The following is a 17,770-nucleotide window of genomic DNA, read 5'->3' as shown; positions in this document are numbered from 1 at the left end:
GAATGCCAGGTGCAGGGGAGGGCACCAGGATGCAGGTCTCTGTTTTGTCTTGTGTGCTCCCTGAGATATCTGGTGGGCCACTGTGAGATTCAGGATGCTAGCCTAGATGGGCCTTTGGCCTGTTCCAGCAGTGCTCTTCTGAAGTTCTTATGTTCTTATGCCATCATGTTTTGCTTTCCCTGGACTGAAAAAGGAGGTCCTGATTCATTTCTGACAGTCCGTTCAGATACAACACAGACTATCTTGTTACACGGTCTCTGGGCTGGAGATGGTGCCTGAGAAAGAGTTGGTAGGAGATCCTTGATGTATTTTTTGATAGCCAGGCTGCCACACTTTGTACCAAAGGACACAGCCAATCCTGACAATCAAATGTGACAAAAACAAACGCAAACTAACACAAACCAATATATTGTCCTGTTTTCAAATCTGTAGTGCAAAAGAGGAGATCATACTTCAGGATAGGGAATCCTGACTAGTATGTGTCATGGTTGCACACACAAGAGTGTTTTTGTTTGTTTGTTTTGTTCTGCATGCACATAGGCAAGGAAGTCACAGATTGGTAATGTGTCAGGAGGCTGTGCATGGCTAGTTCATAGTGTAAAACACACATAGAGATTCCAACTGTGGCGAGCAATTCTTTTCCAAAGGGTATTGACAGCCTGGGGAAGGTGCAAGCACAAGCTCTTGGAATAATCTCCCAAGTTCAGGGACATGCCCTTGCAACCAAACGCATGAAAAGCACAATCTGTTTTGGCTCATTGCAAAGAAGGTTACAAGGTGACTGAGTGACTGTGCACGAGAGACCTTCGTGGAGGAGAAAAAAGGCACCGGCTGTTTTAATCGCCGTTAATTGAACAGAGGAAGGTGGAACCAGAAGTGGTGGCTGGACAGATTCCAGTTTGAGATTCCGGACATGTCATGTGAGCACCCAAGGTGATTAAGTCACAGCACTGCCTGTCTGGGAAAGGGCGATTAGTCCATGCCCACTTCCATCTGTTATCTTGCACACTCCAAATTGAACCAGGGTGTCCTCTGGGAAACAGAGCTTTACCTAATGCCAGGAGGTGTTCTGTTCTGGTGGAACTGAGGAGTACAGTTGAGGAGAGGATGGGAAGAGAAGAAGCTTTCACTGGTGGGTTCGCTCTCCTCCTTTAGGAGCAAGTTAGAAAAAGCCCCTGCATTGGAACGCTATACCTCCACCCCCTGCCTCCCCCTAGCTCTAAATGGGCTGGTGCTGGTTTGAATTGTAAATCTTTTAGGAGAAGCACCCACTTTGCTTTCTTGTGTTATTGTGTAAACTACCATTGTCGTACACTTGGTCTTACTCTCCCAGGGTTTTGGGGTGCTCAGAGTTGTTGGTTCTGAGCCCTCAAAGATCCCTGTTTGGTAGTACTGCCACCACCCTGTAAGAGCCAGTGCCTCAGCCCAGGGACACTGAGACCCTCTAGGCTTAACTATATCCCTTGTAGGCACTGAGCACTTTCTTTACTTAAAGTCTCAGTCCTCAAGTTACTAGTCCACAATGAGGATTTGGTAGCTTGCTGAACGGCTAGGCAGGATTCTGAACCTTTGTCCCCAACAGACAATGAACCAACAGGGTAAAAAGTTTTTTACTTTATTAAGTACATAGGGTTACAAAAAGTTACAAAAGGCAGCAAATGCTAGAGGCATAAAACTTCTAGGAAACATATCAGCATAAAACAACAAAGCTAACTGGCTAACTCTATTATTCTATAACTCTCACCTGGATCAGCTTCTTTTGTAAATCCTCAGGTCAGTTACCTAAGAGGCCAAAAAGACTGTCCTCCATAAGTGGGGCTGGATGCTCGCCCTCTTAGCTCTTTCCTCCCCCCTGGAGATCTACAGCTGCATTCCATCCTTGATGGGCATCTTTCTGGCTGCCTAGGTGCTACATTATCACCTTCCATTGAGTTGTAAATTTGTAGCAGCTAGGACTGCAAGCCCCATACAAGCCCCCTCTGTGTTACTGGGTTACTTTGGTTCAGGCTTTGCAATGCTACTAGGCCTAAACCTTACATATTCATGACAACCATGTACACTGATTGAGCTATGGCACAGTAATCATAATCAGTGCTTGCATCATATGACCTTTGACATCTCCAGCTGCATCTGCTAGAGATGGAAGCACACACAGAAACACACACACAGTTTTGTCCTTTGCCTTGGCTGCGCCTAAGAAACAGTTCATTTGCCAAGACAGAGCTAGGTGCAAGAAGTCTCTGGCAGCTGCCCCTGAACCCAAAGCTACACCCATCGCCTTCTAGGCCAGCCTTGTCAATAAGTCAGCAGAGGTTCCTCACCCACTCACAATCCTGCAGGCACAAAAGCGTGGGAAGAACTAACTCTCTTCCGATTTCTGATCACCTGGAGTGTGTGATTGCAGCCTGAGGTGGGCATCCAACAGGTGTGTCCCAGAGCCCTTTGCAACTCTGCATTGCATGAGGCTGGGATACCCTTCTTCAAGTGCCTGCTGACCCACTGGTGCCCTGAAAAGGACCAGGACCCCTAAGCAGTTGCTTCTGAGCTCTGGCAGTAAGCCTGGCTGCCTCCTGGCCTGGTCAAATACCTTCCCCCACCTTTCAGATGAGGTTTCCACAGACACCGAGGAAAGAAATTGCCCCCTGCTTTCTCCATCTCCCCCCCTCCCTTTGTTCTGCTAAGGAACTGCTCTGTGGGGAAGCGCCCCCGGCAGCATTTTAGCTGGAGATGAGAGCGACACTTAAGCAGCCATTTATCAAAGCACCTGGGAGCCAGCAGATTCTAGACAGGTGGGGAGCTCTGAAAATCTACAGCAGGAGGGAAAGTTTAATCAAGGGGGGGGGGGGTTTACAGACAGTGGCTGCTGCTCCTTCCCTTCCTTCCCTTCTTCTTTGTATTATTATTAAGTATTCAGCTTGATGCTGCTCCTCTCAGCTCCAGACAGTACGTCATTTCAGAAGGACTGAGGTGTGTGTATGTGCGGGCCACTGTTTGCAGTGGGCAGTTAGGAAGGCAAGCCACAGCTGTGTGTTGGCTCTTCCGCGCATGGGATTTTATGCCCAGGTAGCCCGAATTTCAAATGTGTTGCTCTGAGAACAAGGGGTGAAGATGACCGCGTGGCAACGTGACCCTAGCAAAGAGAAGGAAAAGAGGCCAGGAGTAGCTACAACTCTCCTAGAGAGTGCTGTAGTGATGCCACACTTCTCTTTCTCGCTCCATACACAAGGTCTTGACAAAGTTTTCTCTTTTAAAATTTGCTTTGTTTTTCATTTTGCAACAAAATTTTCTTTTTACCCCTGATTATGCCCCAGTAATAATGGTCTGTTCCTTAGCGTGTAGTTTTAACAGGATAAAGAAGAGCCACAATATACTGCAGGCTGAAAAAAGACTTCAGCAGCACAGGGCAGTGGGGGAATGCTTCAGACTAGTGGCATAGCTAGAGGGGGTGCAAAGCACTAAGTTTTGCAGGGAGCCTCACTGAGCCATGCAAACGGCCTCACCCCTTCAGAGCCATTAGGAGCAAAACTGAGGCAAATGCAGGGAGGGAGGTGAATCTGCTTTGCTCCCAGGCTTCAGATGGCTCCAAAGGGGAGGGGCCTCATGCATGCTGCAGTGAGGCTCCCTGCAGAAGTTAGTGCTTTGCATCCCCTCTAGCTATGTCACGGCTTCAGACAGGGATCTTTGGTGTGAGGTTAGTCTCCCAATCGCACAAATGAACTCCCGTTTTCGGCTGTGCAATGTCAAGTGTGTTGTAGGTCCACTGGCTCAGTGGGGTCTGGGAACCAGGCAGCCAAGAGTGAAGCATTCAGAGTCGCCTGAGAGATGAGTCAAGGGCAGACTGGCACAGTGTGCCACCAAATTACCAGAGGGGTGGGTTGCATCCCCCATGTGGGACGCTGCTGGTATACTCTTCTAGACCAGTGATTTTCAACCTTTTTCATCTCACGGCACACTGACACAGCACTAAAATTTTCAAGGCACACCATCAGGTTTTTGACAATTGACAAGGCACACCAGGCTGCCAGTGGGGAGCTCACCCCCCCCCCACTGGCCCTACTAATAAATGACCTTCCCTCAAATTCCGGTGGCACACCATCAGACCACTTGTGGTACGTCAATGTGCCATGGCACAGTGGTTGAAAATGGCTGCTCTGAACAAAGTCAGAGAGGGAAGCTGGCCAGTAACTCCTTTTGATACAATTCGTTCCCTGGCTAAGCTGAGTCATCTTTGGTATCACCCCATTCGATCCGGATGCCTGCTTTGCAATCAGAGATTTCTGTTCAGTAGGGGCTTCAGCTTCAATCTCCAGGGGACCATGTCCTTTCCTAAAGCCTTCTGCAAACACTGTTGCCGTTTCCCCTTCCAAAATGGTCCAATGCTCCAGAAGGATCTCTCCAAACTGGCAGAATGGGCAGCAAAATGGCAGATGCGTTTCAGTGTCAATAAGCGTAAAGTCATGCACGTTGGGGCAAAACATCAAAACTTCACATATAGGCTGATGGGTTCTGAGCTGTCTGTGACAGATCAGCAGAGAGATCTTGGGGTGATGGTGGACAGGTCGATGAAAGTGTCAACCCAATGTGCAGTAAAGAAGGCCAATTCTATGCTTGGGTTCATTAGAAAAGGTATTGAGAACAAAACGGCTAATATAATGCCGTTGTGCAAATCAATGGTAAGGCCACACCTGGAGTATTGTGTCCAGTTCTCGTTGCCATATCTCAACAAGTGGGAAACCCTGGCCTCTGTGCAGCCCGCTTGGAGGCAGGCTGTGCAGCATGGCCTTTCCCAGTTTGAAGAGACACTTGGCCAACAGTCTGAGGCTAAGAGGCAAAGAAGGAAGGCCCGTAGCCAGGGAGACAGACCAGGGACAGACTGCACTTGCTCCCAGTGTGGAAGGGATTGTCACTCTCGAATTGGCCTTTTCAGCCACACTAGATGCTGTTCCAGAACCACCTTTCAGAGCGCGATACCATAGTCTTTCGAGACTGAAGGTTGCCAACATGATCTCAAAAAGGATATAGTGGAAATGGAAAAGGTGCAAAAGAGAGCGACTAAGATGGTTACTGGGCTGGGGCACCTTCCTTATGAGGAAAGGCTACAGTGTTTGGGCCTCTTCAGCCTAGAAAAGAGACGCCTGAGGGGGGAGATGATTGAGACATACAAAATTATGCACGGGAAGGATAAAGTGGATAGAGAGATGCTCTTTACACTCTCACATAACACCAGAACCAGAGGACATCCACTAACACTGAGTGTTGGGAGGGTTATGACAGACAAAAGAAAATATTTCTTTACTCAGTATGTGGTTGGTCTGTGGAACTCCTTGCCACAGGATGTGGTGATGGCATCTGGCCTGGACGCCTTTAAAAGGGGATCGGACAAGTTTCTGGAAGAAAAATCCATTATGGGTTACAAGCCATGATGTGTATGTGCAACCTCCTGATTTTAGGAATGGGCTATGCCAGATGCAAGGGAGGGCACCAGGATGCAGGTCTCGTTTTGTGGTGTGCTCCCTGGGGCATTTGGTGGGCCGCTGTGAGATACAGGAAGCTGGACTAGATGGGCTTACTCATGAGTAGTCCTAAATCCTACTTTAGTGCAACAGGGCTTACTCATGAGTAGTCCTATTTGTAAGTATTACTCATGAGTAGTCCTGTCAGTAAGTAAGTCCTACTTGAGTGCAACAGGGCTTACTCGTGAGTAGACATGGCTGCAGGCTGGCGCTGTGAGGCCAGCAGGGTCTCTGTGGCAGGCTGGTGACTGCCCAGGTATCCTCCAGGAAGGGGATGTGGTTGCCCTGGCAACAGAGCACGATCGCCCTTCCCAACATGGCTGCCCGGCTGGCCTTCCACGACCTGCCCAACATGGCGACGCACTCAGGTGGGCCGTGTTTGGCCACGCTCAAGATGGCGCCTCCCGCCTGCTCGTGCCTTCCGGCCCTTTCGCTGTTGCTCTGAGCAACAAGTTGGCTGCCGCTCAAGTGAGAGGGAGTGAGGCGGCGCGAAGCTCTAGTCCTTTCCTAGCTCTACGCCCAACTGCCTCACCCAAGATGGCGTCGCCACTGCTGGTTCTCCCTCCCTGCGCCTGGGCGGGGCGGCTGCATCCCTTTCTCCAGCCAATCAGCTTCTCCCGCCGGGCGTGGCTCCCCGTTGCCGCGGCTACGGCGGTCCGGGCGCGCTCGCGCGCGGGAGGCGGTTGTACAGGCTTCTGAAGACCCCTCGTCGCTGGGCTGGTGGAGGTAATGGAGTGGCGCATGCGCAGAGCGGTGGTCGAGTTCTGCTCTCTGGTTGCGGGTGGTGCCAACCCGTTAGGCGGGACGTGTGCAAGCGGGGTGTGAGTGTGCAATCACCAGGCTGCAAGGGTGAGTGTGCAAGCGGGGTGTGAGTGTGCAATCACCAGGCTGTAAGGGTGAGTGTGCAAACGTATGCAAAGAAGAAATGGCAAATAAAGCCTCCTTGTCCAGAAGCAGTCTACCTGTGAATGCCAGGCACTGGGCACCAAGCAAAAGGGCAGGGCTGTTGCAGTGGGAGGTCCCTGGAGGCTTCTGGCTGGCTGTGGGGCTGGTGGACTGGTCCAGCAGGACTTTTCTAAATGGTCGTATGTGGCATCCATTATCTCCTCTCTTCTGGCTAAATTGGGATTGAAGGGATGTTTGTGTTGAGAGGCAGGAGGTGCCCCTGCCTTCCTGTCGCTGGGGGACCAACCAGCAGGGCATGGCCATTTGTCTCCAAGCAGGGGGTTGTGGGTGCTATTGGTGGGGCTGCAAGGATTTGTGCAGATGGTGTGTGTGCAAGGATGCAAAGAGGGAGGGCAGCAGCCAAATGAGGGCAAGCTTGCTGGAGTCTTTCAGCCAAGTCTGGTTCACTAATTTCTTGTTCCATAAAAGAGTTGCTGGAGTTGTCATACTGATTTGAGTGTATTCTTTGTCTTGTTATCTGAACAGCACAGACCAGCAAAGTTGCCAGGAGTTTTGAGCACTGGGGAGGACTGGAGTTAGGTTAAGAACATAAGAACAGCCCCACTGGATCAGGCCATAGGCCCATCTAGTCCAGCTTCCTATATCTCACAGCGGCCCACCAAATGTCCCAGGGAGCACACCAGACAACAAGAGACCTGCATCCTGGTGCCCTCCCTTGCATCTGGCATAGCCTACTTCTAAAATCAGGAGGTTGCGCATACACATCATGGCTTGTAACCTGTAATGGATTTTTCTTCCTGATACGTGTCCAATCCCCTTTTAAAGGCATCCAGGCCAGATGCCATCACCACATTCTGTGGCAAGGAGTTCCACAGACCAACCACACGCTGAGTAAAGAAATATTTTCTTTTGTCTGTCCTAATTTTCCCAACACTCAATTTTAGTGGCTGTCCCCTGTTTCTGGTGTTATGTGAGAGTGTAAAGAGCATTGATTTGTACAATGGCATTATATTATTAGCCGTTTTGTTCTCAATACCTTTTCTAATGACCCCAAGCATAGAATTGGCCTTCTTTACTGCCACCGCACACTGAGTCGACACTTTCCTCGACCTGTCTACCACCACCCTGAGATCTCTCTCCTGATCTGTCACAGACAGCTCAGAACCCATCAGCCTATATGTGAAGTTTTGATTTTTTGCCCCAATGTGCATGACTTTACACTTACTTACATTGAAACCCATCTGCCATTTTGCTGCCCATTCTGCCAGTTTGAAGAGATCCTTCTGGAGCTCCTCACAATCACTTCTGGTCTTCACGACTCGGAAAAGTTTGGTTTCATCTGCCACCTCACTGCTCAACCCTGTCTCCAGGTCATTTATGAAGAGGTTGAAAAGCGCTGGTCCCAGGACAGATCCTTGGGGCACACCGCTTTTCACTTCTCTCCATTGTGAAAATTGCCCATTGACACCCACTCTCTGTTTCTTGGTCTTCAACCAGTTCTCAGTCCATGAGAGGACCTGCCCTCTAATTCCCTGACTGTGGAGTTTGTGCAACATAAGTGAACAACAAAACATGAGACAAATTTGTCTTTTGCTCCCAGGTGTGGGAATACAGGAAGTGTGGGTGCTGGGGGACCCCAAGAGTCTGCCGCTGCATACCCAAGATGGGGACTCTGCCCCGGGATAAATTAACCAAGAATACTGCTGAAGCCTATAGCTGGGTGGGACTCCCCTATTCCACCCAGAAGCTTTCCCTGAAAGGCAAGATCAGAACCACCCTTACTTCACACCTGCCATGTGCTGGTTTTGCTTGTGGGATTTATAGTCTACAGCAGACAGACAAACTTGAATTGAAGGAGGGATGAATTGTCTGGCTGTGAGAGGCAGGATTACAACATTCATTAATTTATATTTTATTCAAAGGAGTGTACCAGGTTTGATTCCTCTCCCCCCCCCCATGTGTTAAAATGCACCCACCATCAAAGTAACTTACACACGATTTGGAGCAGGCCTCTCCTTTCCCTTTCAGGTCTCTCCCCATCACAACTTCATGGCTGAGGTGCACGTGATTGGTCAGATCGTGGGAGCCAGTGGATTCCCCAGCAGCAGCCTCTTTTGCAAGTGGGGGATCCACACAGGTCAGTGGTGCAATGTGCTTGAGAAGTGGCACCATGTTAAAACCACCAGAGGCAGACTTGGGTCTTCCTCCTGGTTTGGGGAGGTGGAATTTGGTCGGAGGGTTCCACTGGGGACAGATGGGCAAGGGGTGAACCCCCTTGGGGTGGGGGTTGTTGAGCAGCTGCTTCTGTGTGGGAAGTGCAAACTGTGGTGCAGCATTTTTCAATCACTATCATTTCCATAAAGGATCCCTGGAGCCAAAACCCTGGCAAATAGATGGCACTGATGTCAAGGTGGACCAAGGGTCAAAGGTGCTGTTCCTCAAAGGTTTGGGGTATTCCTTCTTTTGCCATGGCAGGTTCGGGCCTTGGAAGACCTCTCCTATCTCAGCTGGGCTTTTACAGACTCAGTGCCATCTGGGTAGCTGAGGATCACTGTAGAATCTTCCCTCTTCCTAGAGGACCCCGAGCTCAGATAGCTCAATGGACCGCCTCGCTCTGAAGGCAGCTGCACACACACCGCTCCATGTGCTCTTTCCTTCTCCTCTCCCAGGTGGCGCCTGGAAGCTGCTGTCGGGGCTCCGGGAGGGGCAGACGCAAGTTGACCACCCTCAGTTGGACGACGTGGCCTACTGGTCCCACCCCATTGACGTCCACTTTGCCACCAAAGGCTTACAGGGTAAGAGCTGTCCCTCTGCTGGTGAGAGAACCTGCCATTCTCCTTCAGAGACATTCCAGCTGTTGGGGGTTGTGAGACCTGAAGGCCTTTCCTGAATAATGTTCATAAGAACATAAGAACAGCCCTACTGGATCAGGCCAGAGGCCCATCTAGTCCAGCTTCCTGTATCTCACAGCGGCCCACCAAATGCCCCAGGGAGTACACCAGACAACAAGAAGACCTGCAAGGCCTCCTGGGAATTGTAGTTTAAGAACATAAGAACAGCCCCACTAGATCAAGCCATAGGCCCATCTAGTCCAGCTTCCTGTATTTCACAGCGGCCCACCAAATGCCCCAGGGAGCACACCAGATAACAAGAGACCTGCAAGGCCTCCTGGGAATTGTAGTTTAAGAACATAAGAACAGCCCCACTGGATCAGGCCACAGGCCCATCTAGTCCAGCTTCCTGTATCACAGCGGCCCACCAAATGCCCCAGGGAGCACACCAGATCACAAGAGACCTCATTCTGGTGCCCTCCCTTGCATCTGGCATTCTGACACAGCCCATTTCTAAAATCAGGAGGTTGTGCATACACATCATGGTTTGTAACCCGTAATGGATTTTTCCTCCAGAAACTTGTCCAATCCCCTTTTAAAGGCATCCAGACCAGACGCCATCACCACATCCTGTGGCAAGGAGTTCCACAGACCAACCACACGCTGAGTAAAGAAATATTTTCTTTTGTCTGTTCTAACTCTCCCAACACTCAATTTTAGCAGATGTCCCCTGGTTCCGGTGTTATGTGAGAGTGTAAAGAGCATCTCTTTATCCATTCTGTCCATCCCCTGCATAATTTTGCATGTCTCAATCATGTCCCCCCTCAGGCGTCTCTTTTCTAGGCTGAAGAGGCCCAAACGCCATAGCATTTCCTCATAAGGAAGGTGCCCCAGCCCCGTAATCATCTTAGTCGCTCTCTTTTGCACCTTTTCCATTTCCACTATGTCTTTTTTGAGATAGTGCCATGCACTGGGGAGAATCTCCCTTCTCTGCTTTTCTTGCAGCCATGGGGCGGGAGGCAGCAACAGCTTGCCTGATGTCCCTTGAAACTCACAAGCAGGGTACGAATGCGAATCTGCCACTCTTTGAGTTCCCCTGAATCTTCAGAGGCTTCCGATGGGTTCTGTCCATGGAGGTTCCACCCAACAGCCCTTGCCAATGACTGTTGAGAGTCTTGTCCTCCACAGAAGTGAGTTTGTGGGAGCCTTTTTCCTTCCAACCCCTACACCCACCCCAAACGACCTGTAGTGGAATTGAGAGAAGGTACAAATGAGATCGGAGGCACTTAACACTTTTATCTTCGCCTGCTCTTGATTTATGCTGTGCAAGCCTTTGTTGGGCTGGGGGGGGGGGCAACGGGGGAAAGAATGATTTGGGGCTCACCTTTTTCCACCCCACCAGCTCCCCTCCCAGAGGGAATGGCTATATAAATTGAAATGGATCTGTGTGTCCTGTTTGCTGCATCAGACAAAAGAGCTGCTGGTGGGAGCAGAGATGAATTGCGGGCACCTGGTGCCTTTTGTGTGTGACCACAACGCTGGCTGGCTGGTTTTGCATGGGCTCCTCCACCAGCTCTTTCCAGCCCTTGCTTTGGCTAGGCTAAGCGGGACCAGAGCGGCAGGGGTGGGGGAAGCCAAGGATGGCTTGGAGGTGGGGGGGGTTGATGTGGAAAAGCTGCTAAAGAACGCCTCCCACTGCCTTTCTTCTTGGTCAGAGAAGCTCTGTGTAATTAATAAATTGTGGCTTCCTGATTTCCCTTTATTGCCGGGAACCCGTTGCTCAGGCGGAGAGATAAGACACCAGCCCCTGAAACCCTGCCAGCCAAACCTTGGCTAATGATGAAATAAGCACTCTTGAGTCAGTGGGGGACGAAGCTGGCGCGGAGAGAGCAGACCAAGCGCTGGGGCAGCCGTAGCATGTTGAGCATTCAGAACTCTTCACTTTGGTTGTCTCGGTAAACCCAAAGACAGTCCTCTAAAATAGGACCAGTATATGCAGTGTCCTTGTGCTGCACATGCACACCCCTTGGTGGATCAGGTCCCTCTAGGCCAGCATGCTTACTCCCTCCCCTGGCTGCGTTCTATCAGTGGCTTATCGAATGCCCCAGTGGGAAACCCGCAAGCAGGAGGGAAAGGCACACTTCTGTGTGTGAGGCTGTGCTTAGGCCGAGAGGTGAGAACCAGTGTCTTGAGTCCTGGCTAGACTCGGACCAGGGAGCCCTGAGTTCTAATCCCCAGCAACACAAAGTTCTCTGGGGGTCGTGCTCTCTGTGCCAGGGTGGTTGTGAGGATAAAGAAAGGGGGCTGTGTGTACCCCTCGGAGCTCTTCAGGGGAAGTGTGCCAGTATGTACATCTGTGGGGCTCTCCTCCCTAAAGTATTCAGAGGGCAGAGGGACTGTGTTATGTCTGATTTTCCTCAAAGCACCCAGAAGATGTTGGAGGGTTGTGACGGATGCCTGGAGGTGTCATCACGGATGAGGGAAGTGTAGACACCTGATCATGTGGATCTGTTCAGAAAGCTTCTGGGAGAACTTGTGGCGCGCCGCAAATGCACAGAATGCGCGGTCTCGGAGTGTGCTTTGGCTGGGTTCCCAACTGCCTTTCCCTCCCTCCCGCAACAGGCTGGCCCAAGCTCCACGTCCAGGTGTGGCACCAAGACTCCTTCGGGCGCAGCGAGCTGTACGGCTACGGCTTCTGCCACGTGCCCTCCAGCCCCGGCTTCCACCAGCTGGACTGCGTGACCTGGCGGCCCCTGGGCACCTGGCAAGAGCAGCTCTCCCAGCGCTTTGTGGGCGGCGGCCCACAGCTGCTCTCCAGCGACCTGGTCTACACGGGGGCCGACCGCTACCGCCTGCAGACCTGTACCATGGGCTCTGTGCACCTCCAGCTAGCCGTCCTCCTGCGCAACTTTGACCACTACGGTGTGGAGTGTTGACACCCCCCCCTCGCGGGCCATATTACTGTGAGCGGGGACTGCCCCCCTTCGACCCAGAAACTACAAGCTTGATGTCGTTACTGGGAATGGAACTTTGGGGTGGGCCAGTTGGCTGGCAGCTGAGCTGCATGCCCTCAGTGGCTGATGCATGGAGGCCAGATGTCTGGGTCCTAGTCTCTGCCTCTGGGACCAGAATAGGTTCTGGTGGGGCAGTCATGTCTGCACAGCTGGGAGCACTTTGTCCAGGAAGGTTGGTCCTCTCCGTCTGACAGGGTCTGACTAGACAGTCCTGTGGCACCCTTCTTCCCAGCCCTTGGGTCCCCTGTAGTGCACAGTCCACCCCACCCACCCAGCCTCTCTTATTTCTGTAAAAGAAACATTTTTGTTTGCATTAAAATGGGTTTTCTCTAATGCCATTTTTGTCGTGCTTGTGGGGCCGAAAACTCCATGCCTTGTTGGGGACTGCCCTGACGTCCTAGAACAGCTTTGCGGGATCTCACCTGAACAGACAGCAGGTGACGGAATGGACTGTGCCATTGTAGGTATGGTGTGTGGGGGGGTGCTGTTGTGAGATGCTCCGGACCTTCCTCCCTGCTGTACTAGTTTTCCACTTGCAAAGTGATCTTTTTGCAGGCACTGTGCAAACTCGAGACAGATCCCTGTGCCCGGACATCTGGGGCAAGTTGGAATCGCCTCCAGGAGACCAGGCATGAAAAAGAGAGCTGGTGCTTTTCTTTTGGCCTACAAATGTGGGCCCACCTAGTTGTTATAGGGTGCGAGTCTTATGCCTGATCGCACAGGCACACGCACAGTTAAAACATCCCGCTGCCCCAAAACAACAGGCCCGGGCTCGAGTTCACCACAGCTGCTAAAAATGGCGTGTCATTAATTGTTGTGGGTATTTGCAAAGCAGGGTGTGAAAAACGCAGCCGCCTTCTGCAGAAAAAGGATGTTTCAGCTCCCACGGCCATTCCTGCCCCAGCTGGAGACTTGGCTGCAGATGACTGGAAGGAAGCTTGGCCAGAAGGAAAGGGTGAGGATTACAGGCTTGGTTTGGGAGGGAGGGCAAGGGGGCCAGACCCGCTGCCCCCCTGCTGCCAGCATGTGAATGCCTGCGCATTTTGCTGCCTTGATTCGTGTTGACATGAACTCCACCGTCTTGCCGTCTCTTGCCCACTCCAGCAGCCACTTCCCCTCTTCTGCCCCCCCCCATTCACTGCTGAAATTACGAGTTTCTTAATTGTAATTCCCAGTCAAAAGCCAGGCAATGGGATGGCAGGATGAGAGATGGGATGTCAGGATGTAGAAAGTTGTAAGGGCAAACGGGGGCTCTCACGTCATCTCCCCTTTAGCCCGCCTCACCTCTGAGGGTTCAGAGCAGTTTGCCTGGTGCCCATTTGACCCTCCCAGTAACCTCCTGAAAGACTGTCTCCAAGAGGGACCTTGGACCTCCACCCTTCCAGTTCCAGCCCAACATGGCCACCCCACTTGGCTCTCAGAGCCGGAGTTGCCCCCAGGAGCTTTCAGCTCGGACTCTTGGCTTCAAGGTTTGCAGTGCTGTATGGGGCCAGAGACCCTCCAGCCCACTGCTTCCTAATGCAGCCAGGTGCTTCAGGAGGCTCCCAAGCAGGGCTCGGTGGCAGAATGTCCCTTCTCTTGCCATCGTCCCCTGCATCTGCTTAGTCCACGCATGTGGAGGTTCTGTGCCACCCTGGGGGCAAACAGCACGTGCTAGGCCTGTCCTCTGTGCATGGGTCTGTTGACCATAGTTCATTACCCAAAGCACTCAGTGCTTGCCTTTGTCAGAGCGGAACGTGCTGTCCGCTTTCACCCTGCTCTAGCATGATGAGAGAAAGAGAACATTCCCCCCCTCCACTGTGTGCAACTTCATCTGCTTCTCTCTTTCTTCCCCGTGGTTTCCACCCCCCCAAAAAAGGATGACTTCCAGAGGCTCTCCTCCTTGTGCCCCAAACCCTCAGTCCTACATGTTTGCCAGCTCTCTTCCATTTCCAGCTCTGCGGCAGCTACAGCTTGGGCTGCCACAGAGTTGGCGCCAGCTCCAGACTTGGCTGCACGCGGACTTCTACCTGGAAGACTTTATCCGGGTCATGGCTCCCCCCACAACACTCATCTTGCTTAGCTGTGCAGATCAACCTCCCAAGGTGCCTGCCTCCGCTCAGCCTAATTGAGGGTGAAAATCCAGGAAGCCATCGTTCCCGGCTAGCTCGGCCCGTCCCGGAAAGCACTGGAATTTCCCAGAACACCGACCCAGGAAGGATGCCGGTGACGGAGCGAGTATGAGTGTTAGCCCAGCAGGGGTGAGCTTCTGACAAGGCGCTGGGATTTAATTGAACTGACAGTCTCATCTTGGAAGGGGGCACAATCTAGCTTCACAGGGCTGCTGCAGAAAATGGCATCTCCATGTCCCAGTCTTCCCCCTTCCTATCTCGTGTCCTGGCGATCACTGCTCTATTCCTTTTCTTTACCCTGAAATCTGCCAAGGCTTGTGGGATTGTTTTTCACTCGGCCACCAAGGTTCCCCAACTGGGGCCAAATGTCAAACAGTGGCTGGGGGATGAAGCGAATTATCTCTCGTACCCCGTGAGCCATACAGCTAGATAACCCACATGTAGAAGTACAAACACGCATTTGAATTATTACATATCCCACATATTAAGAAAAAGGGAGCTCTGCAAGTGGAAAACTAGGCTAGAGCTTTTCTGTGAGGTGCTAGCTTTCTGTGGGCAGGGAGTTGTTGATGCAGGGGATCCTTTCAATGTGGAATGTCCCAGAAGGTAGAAGAGAATTTTTTTCTTCAACTTTATAGTGATTTTTATAGTGAATTTTTACAGTTCATTAGTGCTACCTCATTATGAGAAATGGATTGAGTTTTTTTGCAAGTAAATGTTACTTGTAAATAAAAAAAATATTATTTCTTTCTAGATCACCTATTTTTTAAAAATCTTGTAAAGCTAGGTGGGTCTCGACAGAGTGTCATTTTAAAAAGTGGCTCCCGGCGCTAAAACTTTTGAGAGCCACTGCTCTACAGAATGTTGATCTTAGAACTCATTTCTCAGGAAACGTACAAGAATACTAACCAGGTTCACGTGCTTAAATCCTAAGAGTTGGGAGTTACTGGGCAGAACGGGGTTTCTTCCAGGAAAGGTTAAGTAAATGTTTGTGCTATTTGCTTAGCAGAGTTTAAAAGTATTCAGAATTTGGGAACTGAGCCTGTTTCACAATTCAGGTAGGCGGGGGAGACGTGCAAAGCGAGAAGGCAATTACTCATTCCGGCTCTGTGGGTGATCCTGTATATACAGGCCCCTGCACCTTTATTGGGTCACATACAACACTTAACTTCAAAAGGCAGATTCCTCCCCCCTCCCCCCCCATAGTAGAAAAACAAGGCTTCAATTCATTGGTTTAACTGATGGTGATACTTCAGTTTTAAGAGATTACCTGTATCACTTTAAGCATATTTGCTTGTATTAAATGCAGGTTTCACTTTAAACTAGGGAGTCTTCGTTTTCAGAAGAGAGACTTGGTGTGACTGAAGTGTTAAAAAATTAAAAGCCTGGCTTTTAAAATCTCAGTCCTATTTCTAGAATGGAGAAATGGGGGGGGGGTGCCCTGTGGGCTCTGCACTTTGAAGGCACCATCAGAAATTACGTGTTGTAATATTTACTATCGACCTTCTATCATAAGTAAAAAGAAGCGGCCAAAGTTCTGCACTTCTGGTAGTGTCCAGCAGGGGTCATCAAAGCTACAGGTTTGGAAAGGCCAGAGATGGTACTATTCTTTCCTCACTGCCCACTCTAACCACTAGTCCCTGTTCTTCTCTCCTACCTGGGCATTAGATTCTAGGAGCTCCAACACACTCTCACTATGGTCTAGGTGCCATTCCTTACTCTACCTCAGTCCACAAATCCTGTCTCCTAGCTCCCATCTGCTCTGGCCATTCTACAGCACTTCCCTGCCAGAGCTGGTGGCCTGACTCCTCTACCTACCTCTCAAATAATGTTAGCAACTTTTGTCATTTGTCACCAGCCTGGCCTTTGTGCTTTAAGAAGTAGCCTGACACCCAGAAGTTGTGCAAGTCATGTTCTCTGTCTCCATGCCGTGAAAATCGTGCTGCTGTTTAAATGCACAGGAGCATAGCCAATGAAAAATGGTGGCAACATGGCTCTCCACATTGGACATAGAACCGGATAATTCTGATTCTTCCCCCTCCTCTTTTCCCAAGGCTGGGAAAGACTTTAAGGGTTCTGATGCCTTGGCCAAACTTCCTTGCCAAACCTGGGAATAGATGATCCCAGACTCTCCCTAATCCACCTCCAACTCACTCGACGTGATTCAACCTCTTCCAAGAAACCGAACTCCCACATCACATGCAAATATATATTTTCTTCTTATGGATATCTTGTTAAAATTTGTCTCCCCTCGGGGTGTATTGTGTGTGCCTAAATCCCTTTCAGAGAGCCTGGTGCTTTTCTTCCCAGCTTTATGTCCTCATTAGGAAGGGGTGCTCAACAGCTTGTCACAAATGGGCCAATGCACTACCACAGGGTAGCAAAATGTGCATACCTAAAGCAGGTTCTCCCTGCACCCTAATGGAATAAACTAGGAAGAAATACAAAGCAGGAGGCACAAAACTGCTTCTAGACGTGGACAAAGCGAGCTTCTAACCAACAGGCAATGTAGGAGCATTTTTCATGTGGCTGTCTGAGATGTGGGGAGGGGGGTGTAGGGGGGTCTGTTACAATCTTGCCTCTGAAACTTTGCCAGAAGCAATGTAGAGGAATGGAGGACCAGATTGAAAATAGGCCCTGGGCACAGGAGGCTGGGGGGGGGCAGGTGCAAGAGACCCTGTCCTTTTTTAGCTGTGCCCCGTGAAAAGCGTCACGCCGGCAGCCCAAAAATGGATCCTGCCACACGGGCTGTGGCTGGATTCATTTTGGGCGTAACACTATGCCAACCCCTCTGCCCGACACAGCTGCTCTGAAATAGCTCAGACGCTGCCAGCCTGGAATTGCCCACTTGCTTGGCCTGCGGTGGGGAGTCTTGTATGCAGGCGTGGTGGGGGGGCGTTGAATGTCAGGCTTACAGACACACACCCCAGGAGGGCTTGGCTGGGAAGCTGGCCCTCTGGTATCTGGTTACAGACAGACATTAGGAAGCAGAGTCATGGACTCCGCAGGGCTTGGAGGGAGCCAGTCTGGTTGTGCTTCTTGGTTACCGAGTCCTCTTCTGTCTTTAGGTGCGCAAAATGTCTCCCCTTCCAGATAGCTTTGGATGAAGCGATTGGCCCAAGGGCACCTCATGAGCATAGCGGCCTGGGGTGTGTGTGTGTGAATCTTGGCCTCCCTGTGTAAGCCCCCCAACTGTGACGTCCTAGCAGCGCTCTGCTGTTGATGGCACCCTGATGTGACGATGTGGCTAAGATGCGCATGATCAAATGTTGCCTCTGCTATGCATGCACTCAGTGACTGCAGCCAAGCTGCTATGGTCTCAGCTCCCAGCTCTCCTTGTCCCTTTCGGGGGAGACTGTCATACTGGCCTACTTGACAGGGTTGTTTTGAAGATT

General features: G+C 51.0%; 1 protein-coding gene across 2 annotated transcripts; it reads left to right on the top strand.

Annotated features, from left to right (window-relative positions):
* Positions 1 to 6,044: 6,044 nt before the first annotated feature.
* B9D2 (B9 domain containing 2) lies at positions 6,045 to 12,597 on the top strand. 2 transcript variants are annotated; one of them, XM_066638914.1, is made up of 4 exons: positions 6,045 to 6,239; positions 8,448 to 8,556; positions 9,089 to 9,214; positions 11,873 to 12,597. In XM_066638914.1, the coding sequence occupies exons 2-4, from the start codon at positions 8,469 to 8,471 to the stop codon at positions 12,184 to 12,186; spliced, it is 528 nt and encodes a 175-aa protein (XP_066495011.1). In that variant the 5' UTR covers positions 6,045 to 6,239; positions 8,448 to 8,468; the 3' UTR covers positions 12,187 to 12,597. The 2 variants fall into 2 exon arrangements, with proteins under 2 accessions (XP_066495011.1, XP_066495012.1); XM_066638915.1 differs by lacking the exon at positions 6,045 to 6,239 and adding an exon at positions 6,299 to 6,362.
* The last annotated feature ends 5,173 nt before the right edge of the window (positions 12,598 to 17,770 follow it).

The sequence above is a fragment of the Tiliqua scincoides genome, chromosome 10 (assembly GCF_035046505.1).
Source record: "Tiliqua scincoides isolate rTilSci1 chromosome 10, rTilSci1.hap2, whole genome shotgun sequence".
NCBI classification, from domain to species: Eukaryota; Metazoa; Chordata; class Lepidosauria; order Squamata; family Scincidae; genus Tiliqua; species Tiliqua scincoides.
Note: the sequence above shows the minus strand (reverse complement) of the source record. Positions and strands in the feature narration are given on the sequence as shown.

Excerpts from the sequence above, each read along its gene's own strand:
- B9D2 (XM_066638914.1), top strand. The coding sequence starts at position 8,469 with ATGGCTGAGGTGCACGTGATTGGTCAGATCGTGGGAGCCAGTGGATTC. Across the intron at positions 8,557-9,088 it reads CAAGTGGGGGATCCACACAG|GTGGCGCCTGGAAGCTGCTG; the intron begins GTCAGTGGTGCA and ends CTCCTCTCCCAG. Across the intron at positions 9,215-11,872 it reads TGCCACCAAAGGCTTACAGG|GCTGGCCCAAGCTCCACGTC; the intron begins GTAAGAGCTGTC and ends CTCCCGCAACAG.